Source organism: Salmo salar, chromosome 01 (genome assembly GCF_965601325.2).
Source record: "Salmo salar chromosome 01, fSalSal1, whole genome shotgun sequence".
NCBI classification, from domain to species: domain Eukaryota; kingdom Metazoa; phylum Chordata; class Actinopteri; order Salmoniformes; family Salmonidae; genus Salmo; species Salmo salar.
Window position 1 is genome coordinate 45061586 of NC_138291.1, and position 23159 is coordinate 45084744.

General features: G+C 40.5%; 1 protein-coding gene across 6 annotated transcripts in view; it reads right to left on the bottom strand.

Annotated features, from left to right (window-relative positions):
- The window catches only part of LOC106603443 (syntaxin-binding protein 5), a 63322-nt gene that overhangs the window by 12761 nt on the left and 27402 nt on the right, over positions 1 to 23159 (bottom strand). For all 6 annotated transcript variants that reach the window (XM_082974776.1, XM_014197167.3, XM_014197140.3 and 3 more), the window contains exons 5-18: positions 22760 to 22894; positions 21425 to 21488; positions 21225 to 21308; positions 20702 to 20825; positions 18618 to 18696; positions 18314 to 18468; positions 11493 to 11565; positions 11121 to 11268; positions 10856 to 10923; positions 10621 to 10661; positions 10235 to 10461; positions 7883 to 8064; positions 7495 to 7620; positions 6936 to 7087 (exon numbers count right to left, since the gene is read on the bottom strand). In XM_082974776.1, coding sequence (XP_082830902.1) covers positions 6936 to 7087; positions 7495 to 7620; positions 7883 to 8064; positions 10235 to 10461; positions 10621 to 10661; positions 10856 to 10923; positions 11121 to 11268; positions 11493 to 11565; positions 18314 to 18468; positions 18618 to 18696; positions 20702 to 20825; positions 21225 to 21308; positions 21425 to 21488; positions 22760 to 22894 — 1658 coding nt within the window. The remainder of the gene's footprint in view (positions 1 to 6935; positions 7088 to 7494; positions 7621 to 7882; positions 8065 to 10234; positions 10462 to 10620; positions 10662 to 10855; positions 10924 to 11120; positions 11269 to 11492; positions 11566 to 18313; positions 18469 to 18617; positions 18697 to 20701; positions 20826 to 21224; positions 21309 to 21424; positions 21489 to 22759; positions 22895 to 23159) is intronic.

Consider the following 23159-nt stretch of genomic DNA (forward strand, 5'->3'; position numbering starts at 1 on the left):
AAGCTGAATGATGTAATTCCAGCCACTGGCTGAAAAACATTAGCGCTTTTGGTAAGTGCTCTATCAGAGGACAATGGGACGGAGGCGCGTGCACGAGGCGACCCCATGTTTTTATTTTCTCTCTCTTTGAACCTAAACACGCTTTCCCGGTCGGAATATTATCGCTTTTTTACGAGAAAAATGGCATAAAAATTGATTTTAAACAGCGGTTGACATGCTTCGAAGTACGGTAATGGAATATTTAGAATTTTTTTGTCACAAAATGCGTTGTGCGCGTCACCCTTCTTTACCATTCGGATAGTGTCTTGAACGCACGAACAAAACAGAGGATATTTGAACATAACTATGGATTATTTTGAACCAAACCAACATTTGTTATTGAAGTAGAAGTCCTGGGAGTGCATTCTGATGAAGAACAGCAAAGGTAATAACATTTTTCTTATAGTAAATCTGACTTTGGTCAGGGCTAAACTTGGTGGGTGTCTAAATAGCTAGCCCTGTGATGCCGGGCTATCTACTTAGAATATTGCAAAATGTGCTTTCACCGAAAAGCTATTTTAAAATCGGACATAGCGAGTGCATAGAGGAGTTCTGTATCTATAATTCTTAAAATAATTGTTATGCTTTTTGTGAACGTTTATCATTAGTAAATTCACCGGAAGTTTGCGGGGGGTATGCTAGTTCTGAACGTCACATGCTAATGTAAAAAGCTGGTTTTTGATATAAATATGAACGTGATTGAACAAAACATGCATGTATTGTATAACATAATGTCCTAGGGTTGTCATCTGATGAAGATCATCAAAGGTTAGTGCTGCATTTAGCTGTGGTTTGGGTTTATGTGACATTATATGCTAGCTTGAAAAATGGGTGTCTGATTATTTCTGGCTGGGTACTCTGCTGACATAATCTAATGTTTTTCTTTCGTTGTAAAGCCTTTTTGAAATCGGACAGTGTGGTTAGATTAACGAGAGTCTTGTCTTTAAAATGGTGTAAAATAGTCATATGTTTGAGAAATTGAAGTAATAGCATTTCTAAGGTATTTGAATAACGCGCCACAGGATTCCACTGGCTGTTACGTAAGTGGGACGATTTCGTCTCGCCGACCCTAGAGAGGTTAACATAATCACTAGTTAAACTAGTAATATCATCAACCATGTGTAGTTATCTAATGTGTCCTGCATTGCATATAATCGATGCGGTGCCTGTTAATTTCTCATCGAATCACAGCCTACTTCGACAAACGGGTGATGATTTAACAAGCACATTTGTGAAAAAAGCACTGTCGTTGCACCAATGTACCTAACCATAAACATCAATGCCTTTCTTTAAAATCAATACACAAGTATATATTTTTAAACCTGCATATTTAGTTAATATTGCTTGCTAACATGAATTTCTTATAACTAGGGAAGTGACGTTGTGTCACTTCTCTTGTGTTCCATGCAAGCAGTCAGGGTATATACAGCAGTTTGGGCCGCTTGGCTCATTGCGAACCGTGTGAAGTCCATTTATTCCTAACAAAGGCCGTAATTAATTTGCCAGAATTGTACATAATTATGACATAATATTGAGCAATGTAACAGGAATATTTAGACTTAGGGATGCCACCCGTTAGATAAAATACGGAACGGTTCCGTATTTCACTGAAATAATAAACGTTTCATTTTCGAAATGATCGTTTCCGGATTCGACCATATTAATGACTAAAGGCTCGTATTTCTGTGTGTTATTATGTTATAATTAAGTCTATGATTTGATATTTGATAGAGCAGTCTGAGCGATGGTAGGCAGCAGCAGCAGGCTCGTAAGCATTCATTCAAACAGCACCTTCGTGCGTTTGCCAGCAGCTCTTCGCAATTCTTCAAGCATTGCGCTGTTTATGACTTCAACCCCCGAGATTAGGCTGGTGTAACCGATGTGAAATGGCTAGCTAGTTAGCGGGGTGCGCGCTAATAGCATTTCAAACGTCACTCGCTCTGAGACTTGGGAGTGGTTGCTCCCCTTGCTCTGCATCGGTAACGCTGCTTCGAGGGTGGCTGTTGTCGATGAGTTCCTGGTTCGAGCCCAAGTAGGAGCGAGGAGAGGGACGGAAGCTATACTGTTACACTGGCAATACTAAAGTGCCTATAAGAACATCCAATAGTCAAAGGTATATGAAATACAAATCGTATAGAGAGAAATAGTCCTATAATTCCTATAATAACTAGAACCTAAAACTTCTTACCTGGGAATATTGAAAACTAATGTTAAAAGGAACCAACAGCTTTCATATGTTCTCATGTTCTGGGCAAGGAACTTAAACGTTAACTTTTTAACATGTCACATATTGCACTTTTACTTTCTTCTCCAACACTTTGTTTTTGCATTATTTAAACCAAATTGAACAGGTTTCATTATTTATTTGAGGCTAAATTGATAGTATTTATGTATTATATTAAGTAAAAATAAGTGTTCATTCAGTATTGTTGTAATTGTCATTATTACAAATAAAGAAAAAATTTTAAAAAAAATAATAATTTACTTAATAATAATAATAATAATAATAAAAAACGGACGATTATTCGGTATCGGCTTTTTTTGGTCCTCCAATAATCGGTATCGGCATTGAAAAATCAGAATCGGTCGACCTCTGTATGAGCAGCTTTTAACTGAGCTGATAGATATTAACAAAGACTAAGGCTGTCAGTAATTGCAATATCTTCCCCATTCCTCCATGTGACTATCATTTGAAAATCATATTCCATGTCCAGTTAAGCTACTTATTCATACACTTTTAAATAAGCGTCAACTAAAATAAGTTGTCTGAGTGCATGAAAACAAATGGTGATTGATACAGATTGAAGAGAAAGAGAGAGATGGAAAAAAATGTAGAAGACAACCGAGTATGATAAACATGAGATGACTTACGGGTGTTAGAAGAACGATAAGTCTGTTTCACAGACTTATAAAAGATAGAAAGGCGGGCCATGCAAGACGTCACAGGCAGAATGTCTTTGTCTTTACAAGGCAAGACAAGGAGAGAGCAACAGAGAGAGAGAGAGAGAGAGCAACAGAGAGAGAGAGAGAGAGCAACAGAGAGAGAGAGAGAGAGCAACAGAGAGAGAGAGAGAGCAACAGAGAGAGAGAGAGAGCAACAGAGAGAGAGAGAGAGCAACAGAGAGAGAGAGAGCCGGGGGAGAGCAACAGAGAGAGAGAGAGCAACAGAGAGAGAGAGAGCAACAGAGAGAGAGAGAGAGCAACAGTAAAGGTAAGACAAAACATTGATTAAAAAAATCATAAGAATAGAAAAAATCCAAGGAACTCAGAGGCTAGCATCTGGGTCGTTCCACCAATTTGGTGCCTTTTGATAAGTGTAACTTGGTCCCAAAAAACATTTGATTTCACCCAAATCTCTTTTTTTTATCATAAAGAGTACATGTTCAATTTCCTAAAAAACATGTTTTCCTATCAAGAGGTTAAATAAATAAAATATACTATAGTAAGTGCCTATTAAGTGCCAAATAAAAAGTAACAGGGTTGACGATTTCATCTTAAATCAGCCATAAATCCCCTTTTTGACAGGGGGAATTGAAGCTTGTGTGCAACAGAAAGCGGCAATTGAATGAAAGCTTCCCCAGCAAAATGTAAATTGTTAAAACATGTCTAGCCTGTCTATCTATGGGTAACAGGGTTGACGCGTTATGCTCGACCTGCTCAGTTTTCCATCACAAAAGAGAACATGGCCAACAATAGTAGAACCAGCTCACCTGCTTTTACACTGTGATTTAGCCATTAGATGTTCACTGTTTCTTTTGAAGAAAATATTTAACAAGGAATATTTTCACCATATTAAAACGAGAGTTCACCTCACGTAACAGGGTTGATCTCAAAATGAGGGAATTAATGAATCACTAATTACACTAAATAAATAATCTTAAGAAATGAATTTGTCAAAGCAACAAAATAACTAGGGCTTTACAACGATGATAAAACTTGGGAGACATTTGGGGGTTAAGTGGGTTAAAATCTTCCTAGAAGTCAGAGGGTGCACGGCGGGACATGTCAAAACGCAGAATTTTGAAGATTTATTGAATTCTCGATGTGGTCTATATTGAAGGGCACTTCATTACATATAACAGGCTTTTAAAATGCAATATCAGTGCACAATGTCTACTTAAAATATCAAAAGGGACGCACAAAGGCACTCTTTTCGTGGAATGACCCATCTGCATTCCCTAATTAAATTGACTGTTTTCAAACAATGGCACTGTTTATAGATTTGTAAATGGTATTTTTCTATAAATCCAATCAAGATGTTTGAATAGATTTGTGCATGAAACTGAAAGTTACATTTGACTGTAGTCAATAAATGTGTAATACAGAGTATTGAATCCAGTGCTGAACCTCTGAAGCCGAACTGAGCAGAAGATGAATGAACGTATATAGAAGAGCACGAGTGGAAGGAGGACAGAGACGGACAGAGAGAGGGGAGGCAGAGGGAAGAGAGAGAAAGCAAGAGAGCAAGAGAACATGAGTGGGGGAATGACAGGACTAGGGTTGCAAAGAGAGGGTATATTACTGGGAACTTTATAAATTCACCAGTAAACTACAATACCAGAATTTTGGTATCTTAAAATGTTGGTATCACAAGACATCTAGTGGCCCTTTTGGATCCTTCAGATTTTTACAATGGTCTGTAATTATCTCTGACCTTCTGTGCGGCCTTATCACATGTAAATAGAGATAATTTATTTTAAATAATGATATTTACATAGGGATATTCTTTTTTAGGATATATCGTTTTGACAATATAGCAATATAGTTTTAGCGCTAGTAACTGCACCAAAACTCCAGTATTTTTCTTTCATAGCTTATTCATCTTCTTTTTAAATAGGAAGCCAAGTTGTTTTCAGCACTTTTATTTCCACGACTGATCACTAGTTTTCTCATGGTGTGGAATAGAGATGGTGCGTCTTTTGTTGACCAATAAGAAGGCTGCACCATTAAATGCAATTGTGTGTGTGCCCAATAAAACATTTTGGGGAAAAAGTATTGTGAAACATTATCATTACACTATTATTGTAGATATTTTAAAGACATTTTCTGAAATTACAATGGAAAGATATTACATATAGTACCTTTAACATTGTATTGCATTGCAAGCTTTAAACTTATTCCACAGATCCCTTGGCCAAAATTTGTTGAATCTGTTGTTGTTAGTAATAAAAATAAAAAATAAATGTAAAAATATTATTATTATTTTATTTTTTTTAATCTGTCCGCGGACCCCCTGCAGTACCTCCACGGCACAGACAGATCCCACTCATAATGAGCATGCTTCTCTGAGTTTCTACTGAGCCACTGAACAGATGGACAGTCCACCTGTGATGAGAGAGAGATGCTACTGGAGGGGGTGGAGCACTTGGCTGCCAAGAGTGTGAGGCCTGCACCTCTAGCCAGCTCAGTGACTGGCTTTAAGAGTCACAGACAGGCCCAAAAGTATTTGAACAGTGACATGTTTTGTTGTTTTGATTCTGTACTCCAGCACTTTGTAATTTAAATGATACAATGACTGAGGTTAAAGTGCGGACTGTAGTTTTAATTTGAGGGTATTTTCATCCATATCGGGTGAACCGTTTAGAAGTTACAGCACTTTTTCTACATAGCCAACCCATTTTAGGGAACCAAAAGAATTTGTACAAATTCACTTATGTGTATTAAAGTTGTCAAAAGTTTAGTATTTGGTCCAATATTCCTAGCATGCAATGACTACATCAAACTTCTGGCTACAAACTAGCATCCACATTAATATAAAAGTGTTCAGAAACAAAATCTATTCTTATTTACAATAAAAGTGACTCCAAAATGACAACACATTATTATCCATGAATTTCTATTGGGCACCAAATAATCGGAAACCCAACCAAAACAAACTGCAAATGTATCCAACAAGTTTGTAGAGTCACAAGCATGATGTAGTCACTGCGTGCTAGGAATATGGGACCAAATACTAAACTTTTGACTACAGTAAGTTAATACACAAGTAAATTGTCCCAATACTTTTGGTCCTCTAAAATGAAAAGACTATATACATAAAGTGGTGTAATTTCTAAACGGTTCACCCGATATGGATGAAAATACCCTCAAATTAAAATATGACAGTCTGCACTTTAAGGCCCCAATGTAGCCATTTTTATGTAACAAGTAAGTACCTAACTGTGTTTGTTTCAATTAAAGTGGTCAAAAACAAACAAAAGAGCAATTTCTCAAGCAAGAATTTTGCTAGGAATGTCTGGGAGGGCCCTGAGGGCGGAGGGGAAAACTGAAAACTAGCTGTTATTGGCAGAGAGGCTTGGAACTTTCTTATTGGTCTATAAACAAATTTACCTGGTGATGTCACCAGGCAGGTCAAAAATCCATCCCACCAAAACAGGCTGAAATTTCAGGCAGTCTTTTCAAAAAGCTCTTACACTAAAGGGGCATTATCATTTTCACAATATTATTCTAACCTTATAGAGTGGAAATATATTTAATAACAGAAAAACCTATTTTGATTGCACTGGGCCTTTAACCTCAGTCATTGTGTCATTACAAAGTGCTGGAGTAGAGAACCAAAACAACAACAGAAATTGTCAAGGTCCAAATACTTTTGGACCTCACTGAATATACAGTAGTTGTGTTCTTATTCGATCCCCTGGCTTTGACTAGCAATACCTTTCAGTCCGGACTACAACTCACTTGACATCACTATACTAATCCCTTTCATAACACCATCAAATGGGGGCTCTAGGGAACATACTTAAGTTATTATCCCCTGCTGCTGCATGAAAAACGAATCGCATAAGGAAGATATTGTAGTCTTTCTGATTCTACTTTTTGTCCGAATATACTCCATTTGTCATTTCTGGGAACATACATGCCTTAGCCTACACAACATTCAGGGAGCCCCTCACCTCCAGATGGCTGTCGTTTCTTGCGAGGCGACCGAGGCTGTCTCTGGTAGGGGTCTGAGGGACTGTACAGCTCTGAGGTGCCCATGTTCAGGAGGAGGGTCTTCTGAAGGTAGTCCACTACAGCCAGACCATTGCTGTTGCCAAACGCCACACTGAAGGAAAAGAGAATGCGCTAATTTTTTAACTGATGTCATCTGCAGTTTTATAAACAACACGAAAGGTTTTCAGCCCCTAAGGCAGGGGTGTCAAACTCATTCCATGAAGGGCCTAGTGTCTGCAGGTTGTCGTTTTTTCCTTTCAATTAAAACTAATCAGTGACCTTAATTCACCAATCAAGTAAAAGGGAGGAGCGAAAACCCGCAGACACTCAGCCCTCCATGGAATGAGTTTGATACTAAGGCAACCAATAAAGCCTTTGACACAGTTACAGTATATTCCCTTTGTGTATGATCTCTGCATGAATACAACCGCAGGTGATGTGTCTAATGTACATCTTGACCATCAAGAGTGCAGTGGTTCGTGCGGACACAGACAGACAGGCAGGCAGACGTAGACTTACAGTCCGTATAAGGAGTTGACAGCCAGGCTGGTGATCTGCTGAGGCGGCTCCCCACTAACCCAGACCAGCTGAATGACCAGATCCACCTGGTAACCAGGAGACTGCTTCAGAGGGGAGCTCCGGACTCTGCAGTGAAACAACACACCAGGATTAGATGACTTGCGGTGTTAAAAGTGAATACTGTAGTGTACCTAGATACACATCTACACTACCACCTATTGTTCACATGCATTTGTATCTGCATTAATCTTATATACAAATAGCCTAATTATTATCTTATCTTCACAGATGGCACTTTTTGTAATAAAACACTATATTGGAGATTTGGAGTCTACAATTGAAATGTCAGTGCTAAGCAGGAAAAAAACATTAACTGTTTGGTTCGTACTTGAGGCATGGTACATTATCCCGGGGCCCGTCATCAGTTGTGGAGGGCTGGGTCTCAGGGGGGTCTCCCTCCTGAGTTGGGCAGGAGGAGTGTACTGGGGTAGATGGGGTGGGAGGATGCTCTCCTGCAGTGTCTGGAGAATCCACATCATCCAGCTCACACTGCATACGGACCTCCAACAGCTGAGAGTCAACAACAAATATGTTATTTAATTTTTGTTGTTGAGTAATTTAGCAGACACTCTTATCCACAGCTATTTACAGTCATAATTAGGGCCCTGTGTTTTGGAGTATCATATCACATGACCTAGAGCTTAACCATTAAAATTAAAGAATTACACCAAAAATGAAAGCAATTGAGGATGGTGCTGGACCATCTGACATAAAAAGAAAAGGGGAAAGTTTGATGAAAATCTTTTAAATAAAGGTTCAAATCCAGGTCACGTGACATTAATGCTCAAAACACAGGGCCCTAGCGATAATATCTAGTCATAAACATGAAAACTAATAGCAGGTGAAATGGGAAATCAGGGGGAAATACTGGTTTTGGATATAGGTAAAGTTCAACGATTTTATGAATGGAGAATGATGTCAGAAAAGCAGGAATTCCAGATTAGTCGGGTAAAAAAAACATCCCTGTAATACACCCACACAATATACAGTTGAAGTCGGAAGTTTACATACACTTAGGTTGGAGTCATTAAAACTCGTTTTTCAACCACTCCACAAATTTCTTGTTAACAAACTATAGTTTGGGCGAGTCAGTTAGGACATCTACTTTGTGCATGATACAAGTCATTTTTCCAACAATTTTCTTAAGAAAGATTATTTCACTTATAATTCACTGTATCACAATTCCAGTGGGTCAGAAGTTTTACATAAACTAAGTTGTCTGTGCCTTTAAACAGCTTGGAAAATTCCAGAAAATGATATCATGGCTTTAGAAGCTTCTGATTGACTCAAATGAGGTCAATTAGTCTATTGGAGGTGTACCTGTGGATATATTTCAAGGCCTACCTTCAAACTCAGTGCCTCGTTGCATGACATCATGGGAAAATCAAAAGAAATCAGCCAAGACCTCAGAAAAAGAGTTGTAGACCTCCACAAGTTTGGTTCATCCTTGGGAGCAATTTCCAAACGCCTGAAGGTACCACGTTCATCTGTACAAACAATAGTACGCAAGTATAAACACCATGGGACCACGCAGCCGTCATACTGCTCAGGAAGGAGACGTGTTCTGTCTCCTAGAGATGAACGTACTTCGGTGCGAAAAGTGCAAATCAATCCCAGAACAACAGCAAAGGACCTTTTGAAGATGCTGGAGGAAACCGGTACAAAAGTATCTATATCCACAGTAAAACGAGTCCTATATCAACATAACCTGAAAGGAAGCTCAGCCAGGAAGAAGCCACTGCTCCAAAACTGCCATAAAAAGCCAGACTACGGTTTGCAACTGCACACGGGGACAAAGATTATACTTTTTGGAGAAATGTCCTCTGGTCTGATGAAACAAAAATAGAACTGTTTGGCCATAATGACCATCGTTATGTTTGGAGGAAAAAGGGGGAGGCTTGCAAGCCGAAGAACACCATCCCAATCGTGAAGCACGGGGGCGGCAGCATCATGTTGTGAGGGTGCTTTGCTGCAGCAGGGACTGGTGCACTTCACAAAATAGATGGCATCATGAGGAGAGAAAATGATGTGGATATATTGAAGCAACATCTCAAGATATCAGTCAGGAAGTAAAAGATTGGTTGCAAACAGGTCTTCCAAATGGACAATGACCCCAAGCATACTTCCAAAGTTATAGCAAAATGGCTTAAGGACACCAAAGTCAAGGTATTGGAGTGGTCAGCACAAAGCCCTGACCTCAATCCTAAAGAAAATGTGTGGGCAGAACTGAAAAAGCGTGTGTGAGCAAGAAGGCCTACAAACCTGACTCAGTTACATCATCTCTGTCAGGAGGAATGGGCCAAAATTCACCCAACCAATTGTAGGACGCTTGTGGAAGGCTACCCGAAACATTTGACCCAAGTTAAACAATTTAAAGGCAATGCTACCAAATACTAATTGAATGTATGTAAACTTCTGACCCACTGGGAATGTGACGAAATAAATAAAAGCTGCAATTAAACCATTCTCTCTACTATTATTCTGACATTTCACATTCTTACAATAAAGTGGTGATCCTAACTGACCTAAGACAGGGAATTTTTACTAGGATTAAATGTCAGGAATTGTGAAAAATTTAGTTTAAATGTACTTGGCGAAGATGTATGTAAACTTCCGACTTCAACTGTATATTCAAAACGCTGCATTGGTATGATATTGAGAAACTGGTTGCTACAGTTACCTGCACCACCTCAGTGGTTATTTCCTGTTTGCTGAACCTATAGATGATGACGTGGGCAGAGACTCCAGCCACACACAGCATCCTGCTCTCTGGGCACCACGACAAGGTCTGGATGGCGTAGGGATCCTCATCCACTATCTCCGTGCTCGGCTTCTCCTCCTTACCGCCCTTTAGAGCCTTCTCAAACACCTTGGCAGTCTTCAGCTTGTACAGTACTTGGAGCATTACTAGAACAAAGGAAGGGGGATAATGTAATGAACTATGAGCAACGACCTACATACTACACACAAATGTATTCCATTGCTTTACAAAAGGGACAAACCATTGTGGTATTCCTATTTCATCCAATTATATAATAGAAGGAATCAAATGAAAACGCCACTCACTTGCAGAAGCATCCCAAAACTTGATTGATCCATCAGCATGTCTGTTCATTGCAAAGAAGGAAAATGAGAACAGTTTTGTTTGTAAATGCATACCGTAAATAAATCATCGAAATCCAGTTTGTGTTAGGTAAGTGTTGTGCACATAGACGTATTAAGAATTACTTATAGAGGGGAATTATAGGATCTCTATGGTTGTGTTTCTGTCTCAGCCTTCAGGTGTTCGGTAGGTACTCACCCAGTGACGATGATCTCAGGGTAGCTTAGTGTGCCTTGGCCCCAGTTACCACCACTTATGGGCCATTCCTGGAAATACAAAAAAGGTATTTACTACACAAATATAACCTTGTGACCACATAAATACAGTCAAAGCCCTATTCCAATATAAAACAATTCAGTAAGCCCTATTCCAATATTGAAAAACAAATGTAAGCACATAACACATTTCTTAAGTGGGATAAAGCCTATTTTCTAAAATATTATTTTTAAGTGGGATACATTACCTTCTTACTGTAACCAGGTCTCTTTTGCCAGGAGCCAACAGAGTAAAGTGCAGGTATGAGTTCAGGAGGGCAGTCAGCAAAATATTCTACGCACGTCACTGGAGACTTGTGGATCGACAGAGAGTACGGGTTCTCAAATATTGGGTATCTGTCAGTCAAAAGGGAAAAAGCTGTGGTTGTAAGACACTAAGACTTAGAAGAAGAATATTACTTTAGTGTCCAATGGAAACTTGTCCTCTGCTTTCATTCTAACCCCTCCCCCCTACTATATGTCAAGTCTGCAAACAGCAGGCCATCGTTCCATGTATCCTGCCACCATAAGTAAACATGCAAGTAAGCACACAAGTAGCCTACTGTAACTACAAAACTCACCCAATTTGTCTAAGGTCGATGACAACTAAATCCTTTTCCAAAAGGACAACTACAGCATAAGGATCCTGGAAATCTGTGAGGACGCAGAATAATTTTTTATTTATTTTTTAAACATGTTAAAAAGAGTTAAACCATTAGAAAACGACAGAAAAGTCTTGATAAAGAAATCCTAATGATAGTGTTAGATATTGAAGCTTAATATACAGTGCCTTCATAAATTATTCACACCCCTTGACCCTTTTTCACATTTTGTTGTTTAACGTCTTAAATGTAAAGATGTTTTTATTCAATTCAGTCTGGTATGAGAACGCAGCAGGGACTTATCTGCAAAAGCAGGATGTCTGCGGAATGCTGGATATCTTGGCTATTGATCTGTGCCTTAAAATCTTTGTGACTTACTATCATATATGGGCATATGAATGTATAAAGGCAGGCTGAGCCGAAGACCTCATTTCAAGATGGATGCTACCTAGAGTTGAAGTCGTCGGAAGTTTAAATACACCTTAGCCAAATACATTTAAACTCAGTTTTTCACCATTCCTGACATTTAATCCCATTAAAAATTCCCTGTCTTAGGTCAGTTAGGATCACCACTTTATTTTAAGAATGTGAAATGTCAGAATAATAGTAGAGAGAATGATTTATTTCAGCTTTTATTTATTTCATCACAGTGGGTCAGAAGTTTACATACACTCAATTAGTATTTGGTAGCATTGCCTTTAAATTGTTGAACTTGGGTCAAATGTTTCGGGTAGCCTTCCACAAGCGTCCCACAATTGGTTGGGTGAACTTTGGCCCATGCTCTACCAACTGAGCCACATGGGACCAAGTTTCTAGAAGGATTGGATCCACTTTTAGATCTGTAAGTAAATTATTTTCATGACTTGACAGAGATAATTTACTATATGTATTTCATTTTTTATAAGTTGTCTGCTTTTTGTGCATTGGATTTGGTTTGCATAGGCCTATGTAACAAGTAATTTCAATGTTATATAATTCCAAAGTAGTTATTGTCTATGTTTCATATTACTTCACTGTTTGCTCTTCTGAGTTTCATCCTTTGCATAGATCACTAAACTCTCATTGTTAATGTTGTTAATTTGTGGTTCTCACCTGTTCCTTTGTCTCCAAAGTGTTACTGTTTGCATTGTGTGTGTGCACTTCACACCTTCGTGAGTCACTTTACAGATAAAGTTTAGGCTTGGTGTTTTTACTTTACACTAATGTCATTTTCTAAATTTAGTCAACTGTAACTATGTGTGTCTTACAACAATATATCCCTTTATTTTATTCACCAAAGTGGTAGGATGCTGAGATTTTTGATGATAACATTTGAGAGCCACCACTCCCCGCCGGTCAAGGTCTTCACTCCCCAATGCTGTCAATCACCACCTCTGATGGTTCTACATCCACTTTTCATAGACCTCTTTGAAAAAGAAAATAGGGGCTTGTGGCACCATTCCTCCGAACAGAATCGGGTTCCCCAAGACCAAGGTAAACGACATGTCAAAGACAGAGGAGAGGGGGACCATACGTTAGAGCAGGACTAACAAAGAGTGGTAGGATGCAGAGATTTTTGATAACATTTGTAGAGCCACCCCTCCCCATAAATTGCCCCCACCGGTCAAGGTCTTCACCCCCCACAGATATGTCAACCAATCACCCCGTCTGATGGGCAGCCGTGCTTCTAGCTCTTAGGAAACTTTGCAATCATTTTTTTTTTTTTTATGTATTACTTCTTACATTAGTAGCCCAGATTTTTTGTTTGTGTTATTACATAGAGCCGGGAAGAACTATTGATATCATAGCAGCGATAACTCACCAGCACTACTAGCATTACGACGAGGAATACGTCTTTCCTGAATCGGATCCTTTGTTCGCACCCCGCAGGGCAATTTAACTGATTCCAGAGGCCGACCCAAAAACACCGCCGGCGGAGGAGAGGTACTCTGAGTGGACTTCTAGTCCAACTTAGGAGGCGCGCACACCACCCACTGCTTCTGAGTATATTACTCGCTAATGTTCAGTCTCTGGATAATAAAGTTCACGAGCTCAGGGTGAGGATTTCTTTCCAGAGAGACATCAGGGATTATAACATACTCTGTTTCACGGAAACTTGGCTCTCTCGGGATATACTGTCTGAGTCCATCAAGCCAGTAGGGTTCTCAGTTCATCGCACAGACAGAAATAAATATCTCTCCGGAAAGAAGAAGGGCGGGGGTGTATATTTCATGATTAACGACTCATGGTGTGATTGTGATAACATAGAGGAACTCAAGTCCTTTTGTTCACCCGACCTAGAATACCTCACAATCAAATGCAGACCATATTATCTCCCAAGAGAATTCTATTCGGTTATAGTCACAGTCATGTATATCCCCCCTCAAGCCGATACCACGACGGCCCTCAAGGAACTTCACTGGACTCCATGCGAACTAGAAACCACATATCCTGAGGCCGCATTTATTGCAGCTGGGGATTTTAACAAAGCAAATTTGAGATCAAGGCTGCCGAAGTTCTATCAACACATTGACTCTTGTACTAGTGCTGCTGAAACACTCGACCACTGCTAGTCCAACTTCCGGGATGCCTACAAGGCCCTCCCCCGCCCTCCTTTCGGCAAATCTGACCATGACTCGATTTTGCTCCTCCCTTTCTATAGGCAGATACTCAAACAGGAAGTATACTTGCTAAGGACAATTCAACGCTTGTCTGACCAATCGGAATCCACGCTTCAAGATTGTTTTTATCACACAGACCGGGATATGTTCCAGGTAGCTTCCGACTGGGAATATGGCAGAATACAAAGAGTGTAGTTATTCCCTTCGTAAGTCAATCAAACAGGCAAAACATCAGTATAGCGACAAAGTGGAGTCACAATTTACCAGGTCAGACACAAGACGTTACGTGGTAGGGTCTACAGACAATCACGGACTACAAAAGGAAAACCAGCCACATCGCGGACACCAGCATCTTGCTTCTGGACAAGCTAAACACCTTCTTTGCCCGTTTTGAGGATAACAGTGCCACCAACGAGGCCCAATACGAAGGACTGTGGGCTCTCCTTCTCCGTGGCCGACGTGAGTAAGACATTTAATCGTGTTAACCCTTGCAAAGCTTCCGGCCCAGACGGCATCCTAAGCTGCGTGCTCAGAGCATGCGCAGACCAACTGGCTGGTGCGTTTACGGGCATATTCAATCTTTCCCTATCCCAGTCTGCTCTCCCCACATGCTTCAAGATGGCCACCATTGTTCCTGTACCCAAGAAAGCAAAGGGAACTGAACTGCCTATCGCCCTGTAGCACTCACTTCTGTCATCATGAAGTGCTTTGAGAGACTAATCAAGGATCATATCACCTCTACCTTACCCGTCACCCTAGACCCACTTCAATTTGCTTTCCGCCCCAACAGGTCCACAGACGTTGCAATCGCCATCGCACTGCACACTGCCCTATCCCATCTGGACAAGAGGAATACCTATGTAAGAATGCTGTTCATTGACTATAGCTCAGCCTTCAACACCATTGTCGCCTCCAAGCTCATCATTCAGCTTGAGGCCCTGGGTCTGAACCCTGCCCTGTGCAACTGGGTCCTGGACTTCCTGATGGGCCACCCCCAGGTGGTGAAGGTAGGAAACAACATCTCCACTTCGCTGATCCTCAACACTGGGGCCCCACAAGGGTGTGTGCTCAGCCTCCTCCTGTACTCCCTGTTCACCCATGACTGCGTGGCCACGGACGCCTCCAACTCAATCATCAAGTTTGCAGACGACAACAGTAGTAGGCTTGATTACCAACAATGATGAGACAGCCTACAGGGAGGCTGGGAGTGTACTGTATCTTAGTCTATGCTGCTCTGACATTGCTCGCCAATATATTTATATATTCATAATTCCATTCCTTTACTTAGACTTGTGTGTATGTTGTGAAATTGTTAGATATTACTGCATTGTTGGAGCTAGAAACACAAGCATTTCGCTACACCCTCAATAACATCTGCTAAGTACGTGACCAATAGAATTTGATTTGAACAAGGTGCTTTTTGTGAAATGGAAGGACACTAGGAAAGTAACCATGCTCACCACACAGCATAAGGCATTCAATAACAACCATGTCTCAAGGAGGAAGAATGTCCTCATTCCTGTGAAGGACTACAATGCCAGCATGGGGGATGTGGACCTATCTGATGCTCTGATAGGCTACTACCAGGTCCTCCACAAGACCAGAAAGTGGTATAAGAGAGGTTTGCTACAGTAAATGCTTTCATTCTCCACAAGCAGATGGCCAAAGCAAAAGGTCAAACCCCTCTCTCCCAGTTGGAGCAGCTGGTGTTTGAAATGGCCGAATTGGGGACCCAAAGCAACCTCACAACCATCACAAGACCCCCCACTCAAGGTGAATGCCACTATCCAACACGCATGCCAAAAGACAAAAAGGAAGAACTGCAAGCATAGCACAAAACACAGAGGAAGGGAAAAGGGGGAAATGACAGATCTTTTGTCTGAAATGCCAGTTCGCTTTTTGTTTCCTGGCAGAGAGGGACTGCTTCAAAGACTATCAGGACATGCACAAGCTACGTTGAAAGTGAAATCTAATGATCTACACCTGGGATGTAAAACCAACACGAATGCCATTTGTAAACAGTTCAGCTTATTTCTATTTTTGCACCTTTTTTAGTGAAGGACACGTGTCTAACCAAGTTTGTGTTTGATAAAACATTTTTATATATATTTTATGTATATCAGTTGCTTTTGTAAACAGTTAATTTGTATGTGGGACCAATACATTGGACATGCCTAGGCTAAACATTCTGGCACTTTGGAGAGGTTGAAAAAAACACTTGGATATCCCTTGTATGTACCCCGACACCACCACAATGTTTGAGAGAGGTTGATATGGTATGAATTGTGTTTTTATACTGAACAAATAGCATTTAGGGATTGCAAATATGTAATAGCACTGGAATTATCTAACTTATAGACATATGCCACTTTGGAGAGGTTTAGGGACACTTGGAAACGTCCCGTGACCACACCTGACACCACTTACTAAAACATCTGCCCATTTCTAGTTGTTGGGTCTATCAATCCCATTTTATTCGTATATTGTTCACATGTTGTGGAAGCCATCTGATCTGTTTCCAGCTCTGGGAATCAATAATTCACTCAGATTGTCAATGAAAGACAACTTTCAAAATAAATAAAAAAACGAGATAAAAATGTGTGTGTGCGCTTGATCTTGTGTATTCTGAACTATGTAACACCTATCTATCTTCTGGTCATTTCCTCAATCTCCCAGATTTCTTCTTTCCAAATATACCACGTTTTGGCATGTCAGATTTTTTTGTCACTAGCCTACAAACAATACCCCATAATGTCAAAGTGGAATTATGTTTAAACATTTTTTTTTTTTACAAATTAATAAAAAATGAAAAGCTGAAATGTCTTGAGTCAATAAGTATTTAACCCCTTTATTATTGCAAACCTAAATAAGTTTAGGAGTAAAAATGTGCTTAACATGTCACATAGGTTGAATGGACTGAGTGTGCAATAAGTGTTTAACATGATTTATGAATGACTACCTCATCTCTGCACCCCACACATACAATAATCTGTAAGGTCCCTCAGTCGAGCAGTGAATTTCAAACACAAATTCAATAATAAAGACCAGGGAGGTTTATCAATGCCTCGCAAAGATGGGCACCTATTTGTAGATGGGTAAAAAAATTGACTATCCCTTGGAGCACGGTGAAGTCACTACAAAGATAAAGGCATTCTTCATAACTCAGTGGCCGGAGAGGAAGGAAATCACTCAGGGATTTCACCATGAGGCCAACGGTGACTTTAAAATGGTTCGAGTTTAATGGCTGTGATAGGAGAAAACTGAGGCTGGATCAACAACATTGAAGTTACTCCACAATACTAACCTAATTGACAGAGTGAAAAGAAGGAAGCCTGTACATAATAAAAATATTCCAAAATATGCATCCTTTTTTCAGCAAAGCACTAAAATAATACAGAAAAAAATGTGGCAAAGCAATTCACTTTTAGTCCTGAACAAAAAGTGTTATGTTTGGGGCAAATCTAATACAACACGTTACTGATTACCTCTGCTTATATTTTCAAGAATAGTGGAGGCTGCATCATGTTATGTGTAATCGTTACAGACTGGGGAGTTTTTCAGGATAAAAAAAAAGAAACAAAATGGAGCTAAGCACAGGAAAAATACTAGCTTTCCACCAGACACTGGGAGATTAATTCACCTTTCAGGAAAATGACCTAAAACACAAGGCCAAATCTACACTGGAGTTGCTTACCAAGAAGAAAGTGAATGTTCCGGAGTGGCCGAATTACAGCTTAGACTTAAATTTACTTGAAAATATGGCAAGACCTGAAAATGGTTGTCAAGCAATGATCAACAACCAATTTGACAGAGCTTGAAGAATTTTGAAAATAATAAATTGGCAAATGTTGCACAATCCAGGTGTGGAAAGCTCTTAGAGACTCACAGCTGTAATCTATAAAGTATGGACTCAGGGGTGCAAATACTTATGTAAATGAGATATTTCAAATTCATTTTCAATAAATTTGGAAAAATATCCAAAAAAAGTTTTCCCTTTGTCATTATGGGGTATTGTGTGTACATGGGTGAGAGAAAAAAATCGAATCCATTTTCAATTCAGGCTGTAACAACAAAATGTGGAATAAGTCAACAGTTATAAATACTTTCTGAAGGCACGGTGGCTCTCAAAATGTATCATTATCCAATTTCAAAATGATTTTTTACAGCTATATGCTTCCATAGTATACAACTCGAACTCACCATTTGGATATGGTGTTTCGCAGAGCGTGAGGAAGTCTACGATGGGATAGTCCATCTCCAGGAGGGCAGTACTCTTCCCATGCATCACTGTCAGACAGGCTCTCCTGCACCCTGTGTCATAGGACAGGCCTCCAGACATGACCATGAAGGCATCCCTAGATAAGAAACAAGTAAATTAAATAAATAATACAAGACCTATCATATGGTCAAGTGTGTCGCAGGACAGGCCCCCAGATGGCACCATGTGTGGGTCCCTGGTCTAGCCTTTATTTATTATTGTTTAATCGGACAACCAATCACTCACCCAGCTCTTGTCGTTTTGTACTCCACTTTAAGGATAGGTTTGCATGGTTCTGGCTTCTTTCCATCCTTGGGCTGCTTACCTGAGATGTCATTTTGCACAAAAAAAAAAATATTTTCTGTACACTGATTAATAAAACTAGTAAACATGTATTTAAATGCCCACATAAACATATAGTCTATCATAACTCATTTAGGCGTGCTCAAATGAAATTGTAATTAGTCACATGTGCTGAAAATTGTATTTGTCACATGCGCTGAATACAACAGGTGTAGACCTCACCGTGAAATACTTACTTACAAGCCCTTAACCAACATTGCAAAGATTAAAAAAGTTTTAAAAAGTTGCTAAATAAATTAAAGGAATAGTAGTAACACAAAATAATTTTAACAAGGCTATATACAAGGGGTACCGGTACAGAGTCAATGCGCAGGTGTTCGGGTTAGTCGAGGAAATTGAAGTAATATGTACATGTAGGTAGGGGTAAAGTGACTATGCATAGATAATAAACAGAGAATGTAAATGTGTGTGTGTGTGTGTAGCGTCAATATGCATGTGTTTTGTGTGTGTGTACGTGTGTGGTTAGAGTCCAGTGAGTGTACATCAAGCCTGTGCAAGAGTCAGTGCAAAAAATATCAAATAAGAATAAAATAAGGGGGTCAATATTGTAAATAGTCCATTTGATTAACTGTTCAGCAGTCTTATGGCTTGGGGGTAAAAGCTTTTAATGAGCCTTTTGGTCCCCGACAAGGCGCTCCAGTACCACTTGCCATACAGTAGCAGAGAGAACAGTCATTGACTTGGGTATTTCGAGTCAACAATTCTGACACCGCCTGGTATAGAGGTCCTGGATGGCAGGAAGCTCGGTCCCAGTGATGTACTGGGCCATACGCACTACTCTCTATAGCGCCTTGCGATCAGAAGCCGGATACTCTCGATGGTGCAGCTGTAGAGCTTTTTGAGGATCTGAGGTTCCATGCCAAATCTTCTCAGTCTCCTGAGGGGGAATATGCGTTATCATGCCCTCTTCACAACTGTGTTGGTGTGTTTGACCATGATAGGTCCCTAGTGATGTGGACACCAAGGAACTTAAAGCTCTCGACCCGCTCCACTACAGCTCTGTCAATGTGAATGGGAGTGTGCTCGGCCCTCCTTTTCCTGTAGTCCACGATCAGCTCCTTTTTTCTTGCTCACGTTGAGGGAGAGGTTGTTGTCATGGCACCCAATGTCAGGTCTCTGACCTCCTCCCTATAGGCAGTCTCATCGTCTTTGGCGATCAGGCCTACCGCCGTTGTGTCGTCGGCAAATTTAATGATGGCGTTGGAGTCGTGCATGGCCACACAGTCGTGGATGAACAGGGAGTACAGGAGGGAACTAAGCACGCAGCCCTGAGGGGCCCCCGTTTTGAGGGTCAGCGTGGCGGATATGTTGTTGCCTACCCTCACCACCTGGGTGCTGCCTGTCAGGAAGTCCAGGATCTAGTTGCAGGGGGAGATGTTCAGTCCCAGGGTCCTTAGCTTAGTGATGAGCTTGGAGGGCACTATGGTGCTGAATGCTGAGCTGCAGTCAACGAACAGCATTCTCATGTAGATGTTCCATTTATCCAGGTGGAAAAGGGCAGTGTAAAAGTGCAATAGAGATTGCGTCAACTGTGGATCTGTTGGGGAGCTATGCGAATAGGAGTGGGTCCAGGGTTTCTGGGATGATGGTGTTGATGCGAGCCATGACCAGCCTTTCAAAGCATTTCATGGCTACAGATGTGAGTACTATGGGGCTGTAGTCATTTAGGCAGGTTACCCTGGCGTTCTTGGGCACAGGAACTATGGTGGTCTGCTTGAAACATGTAGACATTACGGACTGGGTCAGGGAGAGGTTGAAAATGTCAGTGTAGACACCGGCTGGTCAGCACACGCTCGGAGTATGCGTCCTGGTAATCCGTCTGGCCCTACAACCTTGTGAATGCTAACTTGTTTAAAGGTCTAACGCACATCGGCTTCCCTATGTTGTGCTGTTTCCATCCATCTTTTTTCCCCCCTAAGGTGCATTGAGACCCTTGGTGGTATGTCTGTGTGTACAACAGAACGTACCGTGTGGTGTGATGGTGATTGTAGGCTTGGCAGGGATGCGTACGTTCCATGTAGTCAGAGTTCCATCTGAGTGGCTGCAGGTGAACTGTTTGCCCTCATGGTGCCAGGCTACTGAGTGGATAGCCTGGAGATGAAGAGAAAACACAGAGATAGGAATAAACACAGAGTGGCTGCTTCATAGTGTATATTAACTTTGAGGGAAATAACAGCATGTTGTGGTGTGGATCTCATGACTTTTAGAAAAGGCTATCTCTAACATCCTATTTTTCCAAAATATTGCTACATAATCAGTCAGAATCCACAAAAATATACATTTCTTACAAATCCATTGGTACTTTCCAAAAATTACGTTGAATTGAGCATCAACATAAAGCCCCAATACAAACTTAAGCAATGAAGATCAATAATGTAGTACGACAAATCATGAACAACATTGTTCACTGTGTATTTCATATTTAAATGGAACTTCCCCTCTTCCCAGTCAGTTCCCACAGGAACCAACAGCCACAGGAAGATGCCTTACCTCATCATAATTGTAGCGGTAATCAGCTTTTTTGCATTTCAGGTCCCACAACACAACAGTCCCACATTCAAATCCAATCAAAATCTGCCAAAACAACAAAACATTTTGAAAATTAGATTTTTAGTAGCATGTTGTAAATAATCAGTAATGTTATGAAGCTCTGGAATGAATAAATGAATGTTCTTTGGAAAGTTCCGTACCTTTCCCTCGTCCATAGGGTTATCACTGATGTGGACCACAGGCCCAGGGTGTGACTTGGAGGACCTAAGGAGGTACAAGGGGAGATGGAGGGAACATGCTCACTCCTAACATGCTTGGCTTCTACTGTCTGTTTGATTCAAACGATGAATGTAACATTCTTATCTAATTAAATTCTTCTTCCTGGTTTACATTCCAACTTCCTCAGCTGTCAAGGAAATGAATAGTCTAAGTCAGGGGTCTTCAACCCCCTCCCAGGCAAACCCAGGGACCCCCACTGTACGTTAGTGGGGAAGAAAATACCATGTCTTGTCTTACCATCAGGTGAACGATAAAGGCAAGGAGAAGTAAACAACATTTTAAAATGAATAGATTTGGGAGATAAGAGTTCAGGTGGGCTTTCACACCTCACCAAACAAAGGAAAGGAGGGGTGCTCGACAACAATGACACAAATCATGAAAAGGGCTTACCAAGAAAAAGTTCCAAAAGGACTAATTCGAGGCAGAAAGGAGTTGGAGCAGTCAAGAAAAAAGGCGGAGAATAATTCATTTTAACTCACTTTAATCCATTGTTCAGGATGAGTACAGGTGACTGACTTTGACACTAAAGAACACGTCAGCTTGATGTCAAAATGTCAGTCAACTGTACTCATCCTGAACAAAGTTATTACTCTCTGTTTTTTTTGCTGAGTGCTCCAACTCATTTCTGCCTCGAATCAGTCGTTTTGGAGATTTGGTAGATCGTTTTTCATTATTTTGAAAGAGTACGTGTAAACTCTAACTTAGCCTATGCGCTAGAAAGGTAACTACAAACACATTTTCGCTAAGAGCATCTGTTTACTTTGTTAAACAAAGGTTAGTAATGTGTTGGCAAAAAAGTATGTCCAAGTCAAAAAAGCTTACCAGCAGCACTTGCCGCACTGGTAGCCTACAGTATTTGCAGGTACTTTTTCAAAGCATATGTCAGATACTCCAGTGAGTGTAATTTGCTCAATATTAGGAATTGAAAAATAAAGTTGACATCATTAGAAAGAAGATCTATATTTTTTTATATAAATGTTTATGGTCCCGCTGCAGTACCTCCGCGGACCCCTAGGGGCTACGGACCCTTGGTTTAAAACCCTTGGTCTAAGTACAAAAAACACGGCAGAAATGGCACAAAAGAATAAACACAGTCTTTGACAGACTTCTAACTAACACACAGGTTGCGTCCCAAATGGCACCATATTTCCTGTATAGTGTACTATTTTTGATTAGAGCCCATAGGGAATAGGATGTCATTTGGGGCGTAGACATAGAAACCTAAGCAGATAACAGCATAATACAGACAGACTCACAGTTCGATGGCTTTGTTCCACATGATAACGTAGCCTGACAGTGTGAAGGACTCAACGTTGACGATGTGGATGTTTCCTTTCTCTGTGCCAATGTACAGCCATTTACTCTGGAAGGGCAGGTGACAAAACGTGATCCTGGAGGGGCAAAGGCAAAACTAATCAAGAGGTGAATCGCAAATGGCATGCTATTCCGTATATAGTGTACTACTTTTGACCAGTGCCCATAAGGTTCTGGTCAAAAGTAGTGCACTATATATGGAATAGGGTGCCATTTCGGATGCAGACATTATGATTATTTGATCATGATCCTGTCAAAATGGGAGGGAATAATGTAAAAAGGTGAATGAGAAAGAGTATATTATTTCTTAGTTACTTCAACAAACATAACTACATCAAGTGT